This window comes from Artemia franciscana, chromosome 13 (assembly GCF_032884065.1).
Source record: "Artemia franciscana chromosome 13, ASM3288406v1, whole genome shotgun sequence".
NCBI lineage: Eukaryota > Metazoa > Arthropoda > Branchiopoda > Anostraca > Artemiidae > Artemia > Artemia franciscana.
In genome coordinates this window covers 7,847,828-7,859,914 of record NC_088875.1, presented here as the reverse complement: position 1 = coordinate 7,859,914, position 12,087 = coordinate 7,847,828, and the positions used below count along the sequence as shown (strand labels likewise).

The following is a 12,087-nucleotide window of genomic DNA, read 5'->3' as shown; positions in this document are numbered from 1 at the left end:
AAAGAGCGAGGTATTAGCAGGAGGTGAACCCCTCATATGCGTAATAATTTCTGTTCGTTTTAAGTTTTATTGCTGCTCCTTACTTTCAGTTGAAAAAACTTTTTCATATTTATTTTTCATTGTTTTTTTTAAATTAAAAAATCCTGTACCACCTTCATGGAAATTCTCTTCCCCCATGACAAATCTATCACTATATGGAAACACTGGTCAAAGTTTGTAACTTACAGCCCTTCCCACGGGGAGAGTGGGGGAGTAAGTCGTCCTAAGAGACATAGTTATTAAATTATTCGACTATGCTGAATAGAATGGCTATCTCAGAATTTTGATCCCGTGACTTTGGGAAAAATGAGCGTGGGAGGGGTCCTAGGGGCCCTCCAATTTTTTGGTAACTTAAAAAGGGCACTAGAACTTTTAATTTCCATTAGAACGAGCCCTCTTGAGACATTCTAGGACCACTGGGTCGATACGATCACCCCTGGGAAAAAAAACAAATAATGTTTCTGATACGCTGAATCTGACGGTGTGATTTTAATTAAGATTCTATCTCTTTTAAGGGGTTTTCCCCCCTATTTTCTAAAATAAGGCAAACTTTCATGGGTAGAACTAAACTTAATGGAACTTATATATATATAAAATCAGCATTAAAATGCGATTCTTTTGACGTGACTATTGGTATCAAAACTCCGTTTTTTAGAGTTTATGTTACTATTGAGCAGGGTTGCTCCTTACTAGTTCGTTACCACAGTTCGTTACCGTTTGACGAGGCCAATCAAGTATACAACTATAAATTCTTCATTTCTTTCGCAATTAGAAGACACGGAAGACTTTGTGACCTTCATTGGAAATCCACTTTATATTTAGGCAAGATTAAAGAAGAAAATTTACATCTCAAGACTGAAAGAACCCTGTTTATAGAACTCTCGGAAAAAAATCTAGTGAATGAATCGGAAGCTCATTATTTTATTTTGTTTATACATTTTAGTTTTAATTTTAATACCCTAGTATTTCTACTGATGACGATTGCTGTATACGTCATCGAAATATCTAGACTCTTGTACCGGGTTTCACCGTATAAATAAATGAACTTGTCCTCATGTGAACGTTAGTTTGTTCGTCATAAAAATATATCGCGGTCATGGAAAGGATTCCTAGTTTATGGCAATCCCTCGAAAATGTCATCAGTGGGCAAGATTCCAAATAAAACTATTTTCCTGTCAAAGTTTAAATATGCATCAATTCTTTTTTTTTTTACGAAAAAATGTAGGCCATTAAAGACAAGAAAGTAATTAAGTTTGGTCAATGTTTTGCGTCCAATGTCGTTGAATTCTTTTCATTAAACAAAAGAGTATCAAATGATTCAGCATCACCAAGAACACCTTTCGGAGTCCGCCAAGGACAAACTCCAAACGCAAGTCTGTTTTTAGTGAGGTAAAAACATTTTTAAAAATAATTCCACATTAAAAAGCTAAGAAAAAGAAACTAATTTCACCTGTGTTCAATTCTACCCATTTCTTCATCTTCAACTATCCAACTTTTCGGACGACTAGGGGTATATCCACAAGGTGTTGCTGCCAAACTATTAGGGGGCACTGAATGCAATTCCACTGGTTTTAGAAAGTTTTCACTATTGTTACTAAAAACACTTGGTCTTCTACGTCTCACAGACATGTCACATTGATTAATTTTATCTGAGCCTTCACTCTGCATTCCTTCCGTGTACTATTGGATGAAGCGTGTCTCTTTGAGACATTTAATTTGACAGTTTGACTTTTTTTTTATTGATCCTAAGCCTACTCCTGTGCACAGATTTACCTTATCAGTAAATCAAATTTAGTTTTCAGTCAACAACTATAAACATTGTCGGTGCTTGTTTCTCACTGATAAAAGTGGAAGGAGTAGCTACAGTAGCTAATTCAAGTAAATGAATATTCCTCGTCGATCTACTTTTTGTAAAGTTGGTATCAGTTAGTTTGGAAGAAGTAACTCACAGGAGTGATGATGTGGCATTACGAAAGTTGAAATTTTTCTATCATGAATTGAATTATAATGTTAGATCAATGAAAAATAATGACTATGAAACAGCACAATAACGTCAATATAGCAAAATCTTTGTGATAACTCTCAGTGATTGTCGGTGCTTATTTCTTACTGATAAAAACTTCTCGTAAAGTTGATATTAGTTAGTTTGGAAGAAGTAGCTCACAGGAATGATCAAACTTAACGAATTTTGCTGTCAAAAATCAGTTATTTTGGAAGTAGCAGCTCAGGAATGATCAATCTTAACGAATTTTGCTGTCAAAAATCAGTTAGTTTTGAAGAAATAGCTGACAGGAATGATCGATTTTACCGAATTTTGCAGCGAAAAATCAGTTAGTTTGGAAGAAGTAGCTCACAGGAATGATTAATCTTAACGAATTTTGCTGTAAAAAATCAGTTAGTTTGGAAGATGTAGCTCACAGAAATGATGATGTGTCATTATGAAAGTGGTAATTTCTCTATCATGAACTGAATTGTAAAATTTTAAACCAATGACAAATAATGATTATAAAATAACATAATGAATGTCAATACAGATAAATTTAAGGTGATTCGAATCTTCTAAACAACTATTTTTGTCAGAGCAGTGTCATATTTGTCCTGAATTTAACAGCTTTGTAATTTTTAAATATTTTGACCTTCTAAGTAGGGGATTAGTGGTATTTCTAGGGAATATTGAGTCAAGCAATTAAAACCATCCTGGTGTATGATCCTGTGGCGTCGATTGAGGGTGAGGGGTGATTTCCTACCTCCCTCCTGAGTATGAACTACACCTTTTTGGTAATTCATTGAGCAAGGGCCTTTTTGGAGTTTTCATTAAAAAAGCATAGAAAAGTAACAGATTTCACCCCCCCCCCCTTAGATTTTGATATTTTTATCCTTCCCCCTAATTTCTGTGAATTGGCACCACCGCCGTAAATAAACTTTGCTTCGAATAAATAAACATTAATTTAGACAGAACTACTTAGAAAACAACAATTAACACAAGTTAGAAAACAACCGTTAGTAAATAGCACTCGAAAACCTCAGAACATTCTTTTAGGTTTAACTCTCCAATCAATTTCTTGTTTTATAACCAATTCCCTTTTTAACCACCAAGCCACCATGTGTATTGCTGTGAGTCAGTCATTTTCGTTTTATCAAAAATTATATATATGTCTAACACTGTGCCTTAAACATCGGCGAAAAATAAAATATAGTATCACTATAATAATCTGGGTTGCTGGAAACAACTATTGAAAATAAAATTAATGTTTAATTTACTATTATATTAATTCCTAGAATTCTCAGCAATTCAAGATTAATTTCTTTTTAATGTTTTACTTGCGTAGACAAACGTCCAAGGTATTTTTGTTTTTCAGTAAAGTGAAAAGGACGCAATAGACTAAAAGATTCACTGTTAAGGGGGGGAGGCAGCAACCAAACTCTTGTTTTTAGCAATTTCTGCTCTATTTAAGTTTTATTCGAGCGTTTATTTTAATTTTTTAATCGTTTTATGAATTATTCATTTATCTATATCAGTATTTGTAATATTTATGTTCGAAATCTAGTGTCTTTAAGTTAGAATCAGTAGTAATGGTAGCAGTAGCAGTGGCATTAGTAGTAGCAGCCACAGCTGGAGTGCTAATTGGAGCAGTAGTAATATTGTTGCAAGTAGGCGCAGTCTTAGTCGCAGTCGCAAAAAGTTGCCCTCATAGTTACTAGTTACTGTTTAGGGAGAGGGAAGTAAATTTAACCTATTCATTTAATGTCAAATAGTGCTTTTAGTTTTAAAATAGGCGATTTGTTGAGACTGTGTATTTTAACTTTAATTCCGACTTAAGCATATTCATTTTACCTCATTTTTGACATCAATTCCGGTTGCAAAACCCTTAACATAACATCGTAAAAATTTATGTTAAGCAAAGAAGAAAAGTTTACAAATAAAAGTAAAGAGCAACACTAACGCTTGAAATAAACTGAAACTATTCAGTATATGAGATGGGCTGCCACCACTACAACTCAGTGACGTAATTTCGTCAAAATCCTGGGGTAGGGTGAATTTAGAGCCCTATTTTCCCAAAGCAAATGAAAATGGCAGTGACAACTGAACAATGAACCATATAGTACCCCTGCCTAGGTTTAATTTTTGGGGATTTTGAGGTGGATGATTGGCTTTATTTGTGTTTTTTTTTTTAATTTGTGTTGAGTCTCTTGAAGGTTGGAATGCATTTTGTTGAATTTTGTTTTGTACATTTGTTTCATTTTTTTTCCTTCCCTGTTTTTTCCTGGCCATAGAGCCTTACTGGGGAGACTATGTTGGTGTTTTTTGTTGTAGATTTATATACCCAAGCAAATGAAAATGACAGTGAAAACTGAAAAATGAACCATATAGTGCCCCTGCCTAGGTTATGATTTTGGGGATTCTGAGGTGGATGATTCGCTTTGTTTGTATTTTTCTTTTTTTTTAATTTGTGTTGAGTCTCTTGAAGATGGGAATGCATTATGTTGAATTTTATTTTGTACATTTGTTTCATTTTTTTCCTCCCCTGCTGTTTCCTGGCCATAGAGCCTTACGGGGGAGACTATGTTAGTGTTTTTTTGTTGTAGATTTATATCCCAAAGCAAATGAAAATGGCAGTGAAAACCAAAAAATTAACCATATAGTACCTTGAAAGTAAAGATACACTAAAGAAAACTGACCCATTTCTGTTGATGCTTAAAATATATAGGCTTACCTTAGTTTGACAATATTTTATAAGAAACAAAATTTCAGCGGGGGGGGGGGGGGAACTGGGCTCTGGGGTGGTCAAACCAATGTCTGAGACGGGCACTCGTCCCCTTCCCCATAGAAAATTAAGCCCCTGCCACACCCTCGCACTATTTACACTAACACTTTTTGTGTTAAAGAGTTTATACTAACTATTTACACTTCACACTCTTTACTCTTTAAACTGCATATTGTTAGTAACTTTGAATCTTATGAAGTTACCCCTTTTGACATACATATAGATATGGTAAATTAAGAAGGGAATTCTCTTGTGGTTCTCCCCAAGATACTACTTCCCATTAATGGTAAGCAAATTAGATATTGTGCATTATTCTTCCAAGTTTTTTCTTTTTTAAAATCGGGTAAAGCAGATTTCCTTCGTATAAATTTTAATACGACAAAAAGAGGTGATCATAGGAAAGAGGCTTGAGGACACACTATGATGGAAGAAAATGCTTTCCCGTGTCTCCTCCATTATCTTTTCTAACACAACTGTTAATCATTAGAGACATTTCCGCAATAAAAAAAACCCTTCTCGTGGATGTTATGAACGCCAAATCAAAGCAGGGAATAAAAACAGGTCCCGGAGAAAGTTTAATAATAATTCACATCTCCAAACTTCGAGTGCATTATTAAATTTTTTATGGCAGGGTTTGTGTGCCATAACTGGCAAGTGTTTTGTCACTGTTTCATACTCGTATAGTTGAAGATTTTTACTCTTTATAGCTATTGAATAAATCCCCTCTAATTTTGGGGTATATAGACATATTGTAGACCCTTAACTCAAAGTCGTTCAAGGATCTTTAGAGTTAGGGTTGACAAATGTTTCTTCTGAGGGTAACATTTTGAACCTCTTTGGTAACGGGGACGGTATATATTGCATATACTGGGACTGTAGTTTACAGTAAACTGTCGAAGGCTGATAGCTAGCAACTCTCTGTATGCCATCCTAGCCGTCACATCTAGAACTCACAAATTACACAAAGGTCACATTGCCGTGTTCGTCCTCTAACATATATGCAGTCTATACCGAATAGCTCATGGCACCGAACTGCAAGTAAGGAGCAACAGTGCTCAATAGTAACCGAAACACTAAAAAATGGAGTTTTGATAAAAATAGATGCATCAAAAGAATTGAATTTTTATGCTGATTCAAATATATAAAATTCATTAAGATTTATGTTATTCCTCAAAGTTAGAGGCCTGACAAAAGTTTTTCAATTTTTGAAAAAGGAGGGAAAAACCCCAAATTCAGCATATCAGAGAGTGCTACTGTAGAGGTTTAAAGTTGCTAAATACACAAATGTAGAATTTAAAATATTTGCCAAATGAAAAGTGAGGGATGCGTTTATTTGTTTGTTTGTTTGTGTTTCTTTTTCTTTTTTTGTTTGTTTGTTGTTCCCAAGGATGATTATATCGAAACAGTGATGCTAGAAGATCAGGAGAGGGTTCATTTTATTGGAAATCGAAAATTCTAGTGCCCTTTTTAAGTTACTAAAAATATTGGAGGGCAACTATCCCCCCTCCCACGCCTCTTTATCCCCAATGTCGTCCGATCAAAGTTTTGAGATATCTATTTAATTCAGCCCAGTTTAAAGGTCCAATGACTATGCCATTGGGGATAGTGTGAGCCCCACATGCACAGGGGAAAGGGTTCTAAGTTACGAAATTGACTCATTGTTTACGTATATTACTTGTTGTTGGGAAGTATAGAGACATCTTTTTGTGGAGGGGGAGGGGCATTCTCTGCTTGGGAAAATTTTCTACGGCGAAAGTTTTCCATGGAGAAGGGAATTTCAAGGAGTAAGCTTTCTGAGGCAAAATTTGCTAGAATTCTTTTACTAAATTCGTTTTATTTGTCTTACTTTGTCTTTGCCGACTAGATTTAACATGTGGAGATGTTCCAAAGGAAGTTTTTAGCCGGGTTGGCGTTGCCTAGAGGGGTTCTCCGTGGGGATTTCAAGGAGTAAGCTTTCTGAGGCAAAATTTGCTAGAATTCTTTTACTAAATTTGTTTTATTTGTCTTACTTTGTCTTTGCCGACTAGATTTAACATGTGGAGATGTTCCAAAGGAAGTTTTTAGCCGGGTTGGCGTTGCCTAGAGGGGTTCTCCGTGGGGGAATTTTCCAAAGGAGCATCTTTCAATTGGGAGTGGGGGATTTCCGGGGAAAATTTTCCATGGAGGGGAAGATATCCGACGTGATTTGAATGATCAGAAATGATCATAAATTAAAGTCTGTTTAAAATGAAATTATGCTACAGAGAATTTTTAGGCGGAACTGCGTTCAACAAATTTCCAAGGAGAATTTTCAGCAAACATAGAATTGTCCGGGGAGAATTTTCCAATTAGTGAGTAGTAAGTAAGGAACTTTGCTTTGAGGGTTATCTGTGAGGGGGGATGCAATTTTCCATGGAGTGGTGCTAGATTTCTGGACATTATTTGAGAAACGACCAGAAATTAAATTAAAAAAAAGTTTTTTCATCTGAAAGTAAAGATATACATTGAAACTTAAAAATAACAGAAATTATTCCGTATTTGAGGGGGGGGGTTGCTCCTTCCTCAATGCCTAGATCTTTACATTAAATTCTGAATTTTTGTCCCAATTCCTTAAGAACAACTCAATAAACACAGGGGCTGTTTAATTAGATTAAGAAGCTTTTTTAGAAGAGCTAAAATACTTTAGCTTAAAAAGCGAGGTGTTAAGGAGGTGCTAACCCCCCCATATACAGAATAATTTCTGCTAGCTTTAAGTTTCAATGTTGCTTTTTACTTTCAGTTCAAAAAACTGTTTGATTTTTTAGTAAAAAGAAGGGCTGTTTCAATACATACACTATTATTAGAGGTTATAAGGCATTGCATTAATATACACCATACACTATACACCATACTATACACTATACACCAGCTATTGGGAGAACTTCCAAATTTTTTCAATCCCTTGTGAAAATCTCATTCATCCCAAAGTTCATTCAATCCCTGAACACTCAAAGATTACCTCATTTGGAATAATATATTTGGACTAGACACACAAAATGGATGCCCAGGGGAAAATGCCCTCCTATTTTTAAAGCAACGTTTTTTGGGTAAAGTATAAATTCAATTTAATGATGCTATAAGATGACTGGGGGACTCCATAGAACAGATTGCAAATTTACGGCAATGTAGGATAATTTTTATATAAATCTATTTAAATTGAAAAGATGTTAATATATTAATATTTTTTTTTGCTTTTTCCAAGGATCCGCTGGCTTTTTCATAGTATCAAATTATATGCTTAACTGCACTAATGCCAAAGAGCTCAGTGGGCATTTCTCAAGAGCAATATTTTCCCTGTAAATCCTCCCTTAAAAATAAAAAAATTCAAAATAATTATTCAGGAGCTTCTTGAATATTCGTTTTGGTATTTCATGCCTCCCTTAGATAAATCTTAAAGGTTCATCATTCTTTGGAGTGACTTTAATCTGGTAGGTTCTGTCGGTCGGAGAGGGAGCTCTCCTTATCTTTATATCGTACTGAATATGGTGTTAAAATGAAAAGAAAAAAAAACATTAACTAGTCTTTATAATGAAAGCATAAGGCGACATTATAAGTTCAGAACAAACAGGAATTTTCCTGCATATGAAGCTGTCCTCTCTACCTCCCCAACTTTAAGCCCAGTTTTGAATTTGCCCACCAATGCTTCAAAAACACATAGAACAGGTGGTAAAAATTGCATTAATTTTTGGTTTTAAACCCTTGTATTAATTTAAAAATAAAACTTTTAGTTTAAGTGCCTTGAAGGGCAACTGGTAAATAAAAGATCGTGTTGTGGTGGTGACAGCTTTTTTCATATACAGAATAGTTTTTCATTATTTTAAGCGTTAATCTTGCGCTTTACTTTCATTTGAAAACTTGCATTGTTCGTTTAATGAGGAACATAAGTTTTTAGAATGTTATGTGATACGTCTTGCAATTGGAATTCATGTCAAAACGAGGAAGAGCAAACATGTTTAAAATCAAATTAAATTAACGTTATATTAAATTAATTAATATAAAATATATTAATGAAATCAAAATCTTAGCAACCCATTTTTGGTAAATCAAAAAGTATTAAGTATCATAATTTAAAAGTTAGGTTTAATTCTACCCAAACATTGCCCCCCCCCCACCCATACTTCTTCCAACAAACAAGATTCTACCAGATGGGACTTTCACTTCTTTTCCAAAATACATTTTACCTTTTTTATCGCTGCCAGAAATTGCTGGAAACTTAAGTCTTAACCCTTTTCCTAGAATATAATAGGCACTTGAAAGTCTATTGTATTTTTTGTTTTGTTATGCATTTTATTTAGTTATATTTCTAATTATATTATCTTGTTTTCTTTTGCTTTGTTTGATTTGTTGAGGTGTTTTTTTAATTTTATTAAACCGTCTGTTTTGCTGGTCGATTTTGAGGGAAATAAATGTATTGTCTTGTTGTAAAAAATTAACACTATGTTTTGAAATATATGTATAGATAAAAATCATTTGAAGTTGTTTATATCTGAACTGTTTTTGCATGTTGAAAGCCTATAAGAGAAAAATTACTTTTACAGCCCATTTCTAACCCGAATCACATTTGTAATTTTTCAATTTCCTATAAATTGCATAACATACCACCTTTAGAATTGCAGCTGCCGAGATCTGCATTTGCAAAGTGTGTACGAATAATTCTTTTTTAAATTTAAAAACTAACTAGTATATCACAGGCAGTAGCGTAAGCCTCTTGAGCCTATAGTTCATTTGTATAGGGATTTAAAAAAAAAATCAATTTTACAAAAATGGAAAAAAAAATCACTTAGAATATGGGATCTTCTGTAATTTAATGTCTAAGCAATTTTTGTTTCTTTGAATAAAAAGACTTTTTGGTTATTTAATAGAACTTTAATTGTGAAAGACAAGGATCAAAACTATATTTCCAAACAACTTCCTTAGAATTGCCCAGTCCCCGCTGACTCAATATAAGTTTCTGGATGTTAGTCTCCACAACTCCTTATAAGGGATGACGTGAAGATGTAGAGGGAAGAGGGTATGAAGTTTTTATTTCAATTTTTTAATAAAGGTCCAAAAAGTGTAACAAAGGTCCACCCTATTGAAGAATAGTCCAGATCAAATTTTACGTTTGATTAGTTATCCATTCTCATCTAGGCATATTTAAAAGAAAAGTATAAATTTTCAATCTGTCTACACAGGAGTGAGGTGTTATCAGCGGGTTAAATCTGGTTTTGTTCTATTGGCTGATAAGTAATGCAAATTGGAATGGTATCATTAGCAGTATTATTAGCAACGACAATCATCTTTGTATTAGCTAAATGTTTGAACTTACAATTTACTTTAAACGTTTTTTTTTGGTTCTACCTAAAAAAGCAGTACAAATGCAAATGTGCCAAAATCTTAAATCAAAAATGAATTGTCTGCTTCAATTTTAGAATAGAAATGACCATTATCACTCCAAAGGAATAACATCGAAAAATTGCAATTTTAAGAACATGTTGGTTGTGACCTATACCTAGATCTCCGAAGAAGTTCTGACGTTCAAATCTTCCTTTTAAAGAGTCATCTTTATATCTAATACATTTATTAGACAAAGAAATAGATGGCATGCCGCCTATTTCAGCATTAAAAGTTTTAAAGCATTCCTAGTTTTGTTGCAATAATTTGAAGGCTACAGATATATTATAAATTTCACTAAAAGTGAAAAACTAAAGTTTATTTTGATTTTATTATTCTTTACTGCAGAACAGTTATTAGTAAAAGAAAATGTTTTACCAAGAAATCAACTTCTATCCGTTGCGAATGAAGAGAAGATATTTGAATTAGTGAGCAAATCACCATCATTGTTTACATGAATCAAAGAAGATGGCTCTTTCGGCCTAGAGTACCAGGCTTTATAAATATTACTTCGTATATGAAAGAGGCTGCTTCCTCATCAACGCCCCGCTCTTTACGCTAAAGTTTGACTCTTTCTCTCAATTCTTCTTTTTAAAACAGTAAAAAACTTTAGCGTAAAGAGCGGGGCGTTGGTGAGGAAGCAGCCCCTTTCATATACGAAGTAATTTCTGTTCGTTTTAAGTTTTAATGTCGCTCCTTACTTTCAGTTAAAAAAACTTGTTTTTTTTATTTAATTTCTGAACGTTTTTGAATCAATGCATGTTTTGATTTTGGCTCTCCGCAGAGGAATAATCAAAATGAAATTTGCATATTTTTTTTTTTGGCTCAATGGCTTTCTCATAATTTTGATCGAATGATTTTGAGAAAAAAAGAGCGGGGGACGAAGCCTAGTTGCCCCCCGATTTTTTGGTTAATTAAAAAGGCAACTCGAATTTTTAATTTTTTACGAATCTTTTTATTGGTAAAAGATTTACGTAACTTATAAATTAGCTTACGTAAAGAACTTTTGTATTATCATGTTTTTATTACATATATGAGGGGATTCGCCCCATCGTCAGTACCTCGCTCTTTACACTAAAGCTTAAATTTTATCCCAATTCATTAAGAATGACCCCCTGAATCACAAAAGCCATAGAATAAGTAGTTGAAATTACTGAAAATACTTTAGCGTAAAGAGCGAGGTATTAGAAGGAGGTGAGCCCCTCATATGGGTAATAATTTCTGTTTGTTTTAAGTTTTATTGCTGTTCCTTACTTCCAGCTGAAAAAGCTTTTTCACTTTTATTTTTAATTATTTTTTTTTAAATAATGCTAGTAAATCCTGCTCTCCCTTCATGGAAATTTTCTTCTCCCATTACAAATTCTCGAAGGAAAGTTCCCCCAGCATATCCCCCTCTTCTCAAACCCTCCCCCAAACCAAAAAAATCCTCCTGAAAACGCCTGTATACTTCCCAATAACCATTACTATATGTAAGCACAGGTCAATGTTTGTAACTTGTTGCCCCACCCACGGGGACTGTGGGGGAGTAAGTCGTCCCCAAAGACATAGTTATAAGGTTTTTCGACTACGCTGAATAAAATGGCTATCTCAGAATTTTGATCCGTTGACTTTGGGAAAATAATTAGCGTGGGAGGGGGCCTAGGTGCCCTCCAATTTTTTTGGTCACTTAAAAAGGGCACTAGAACTTTTCATTTCCGTTAGGATGAGCCCTTTTGCAACATTCTAGGACAACTGGGTCGATACGATCACCCCTGGGAAAAAAAAAAAAAAAAAAAAAAAAAAAAAAAAAAAAAAAAAAAAAAAAACAAATAAACACGCATCCGTGATCTGCCTTCTGGCAAAAAAATGCAAAATTCCACATTTTTGTAGATAGGAGCTCGAAACTTCTACA

At 34.1% G+C, this 12,087-nt stretch overlaps 1 protein-coding gene across 8 annotated transcripts in view; it reads right to left on the bottom strand.

Annotated features, from left to right (window-relative positions):
- The window catches only part of LOC136034471 (3',5'-cyclic-AMP phosphodiesterase-like), a 387,364-nt gene that overhangs the window by 152,403 nt on the left and 222,874 nt on the right, over nucleotides 1-12,087 (bottom strand). The window contains exon 1 of one of the 8 annotated variants that reach the window (XM_065715675.1): nucleotides 1,490-7,521. The exons of the other annotated variants lie outside the window; for them this stretch is intronic. Coding sequence (XP_065571747.1) covers nucleotides 1,490-1,707 — 218 coding nt within the window. The 5' untranslated portion in view covers nucleotides 1,708-7,521. Of the gene's footprint in view, nucleotides 1-1,489; nucleotides 7,522-12,087 lie in introns of those variants that run through there. 8 annotated transcript variants of the gene reach the window in all.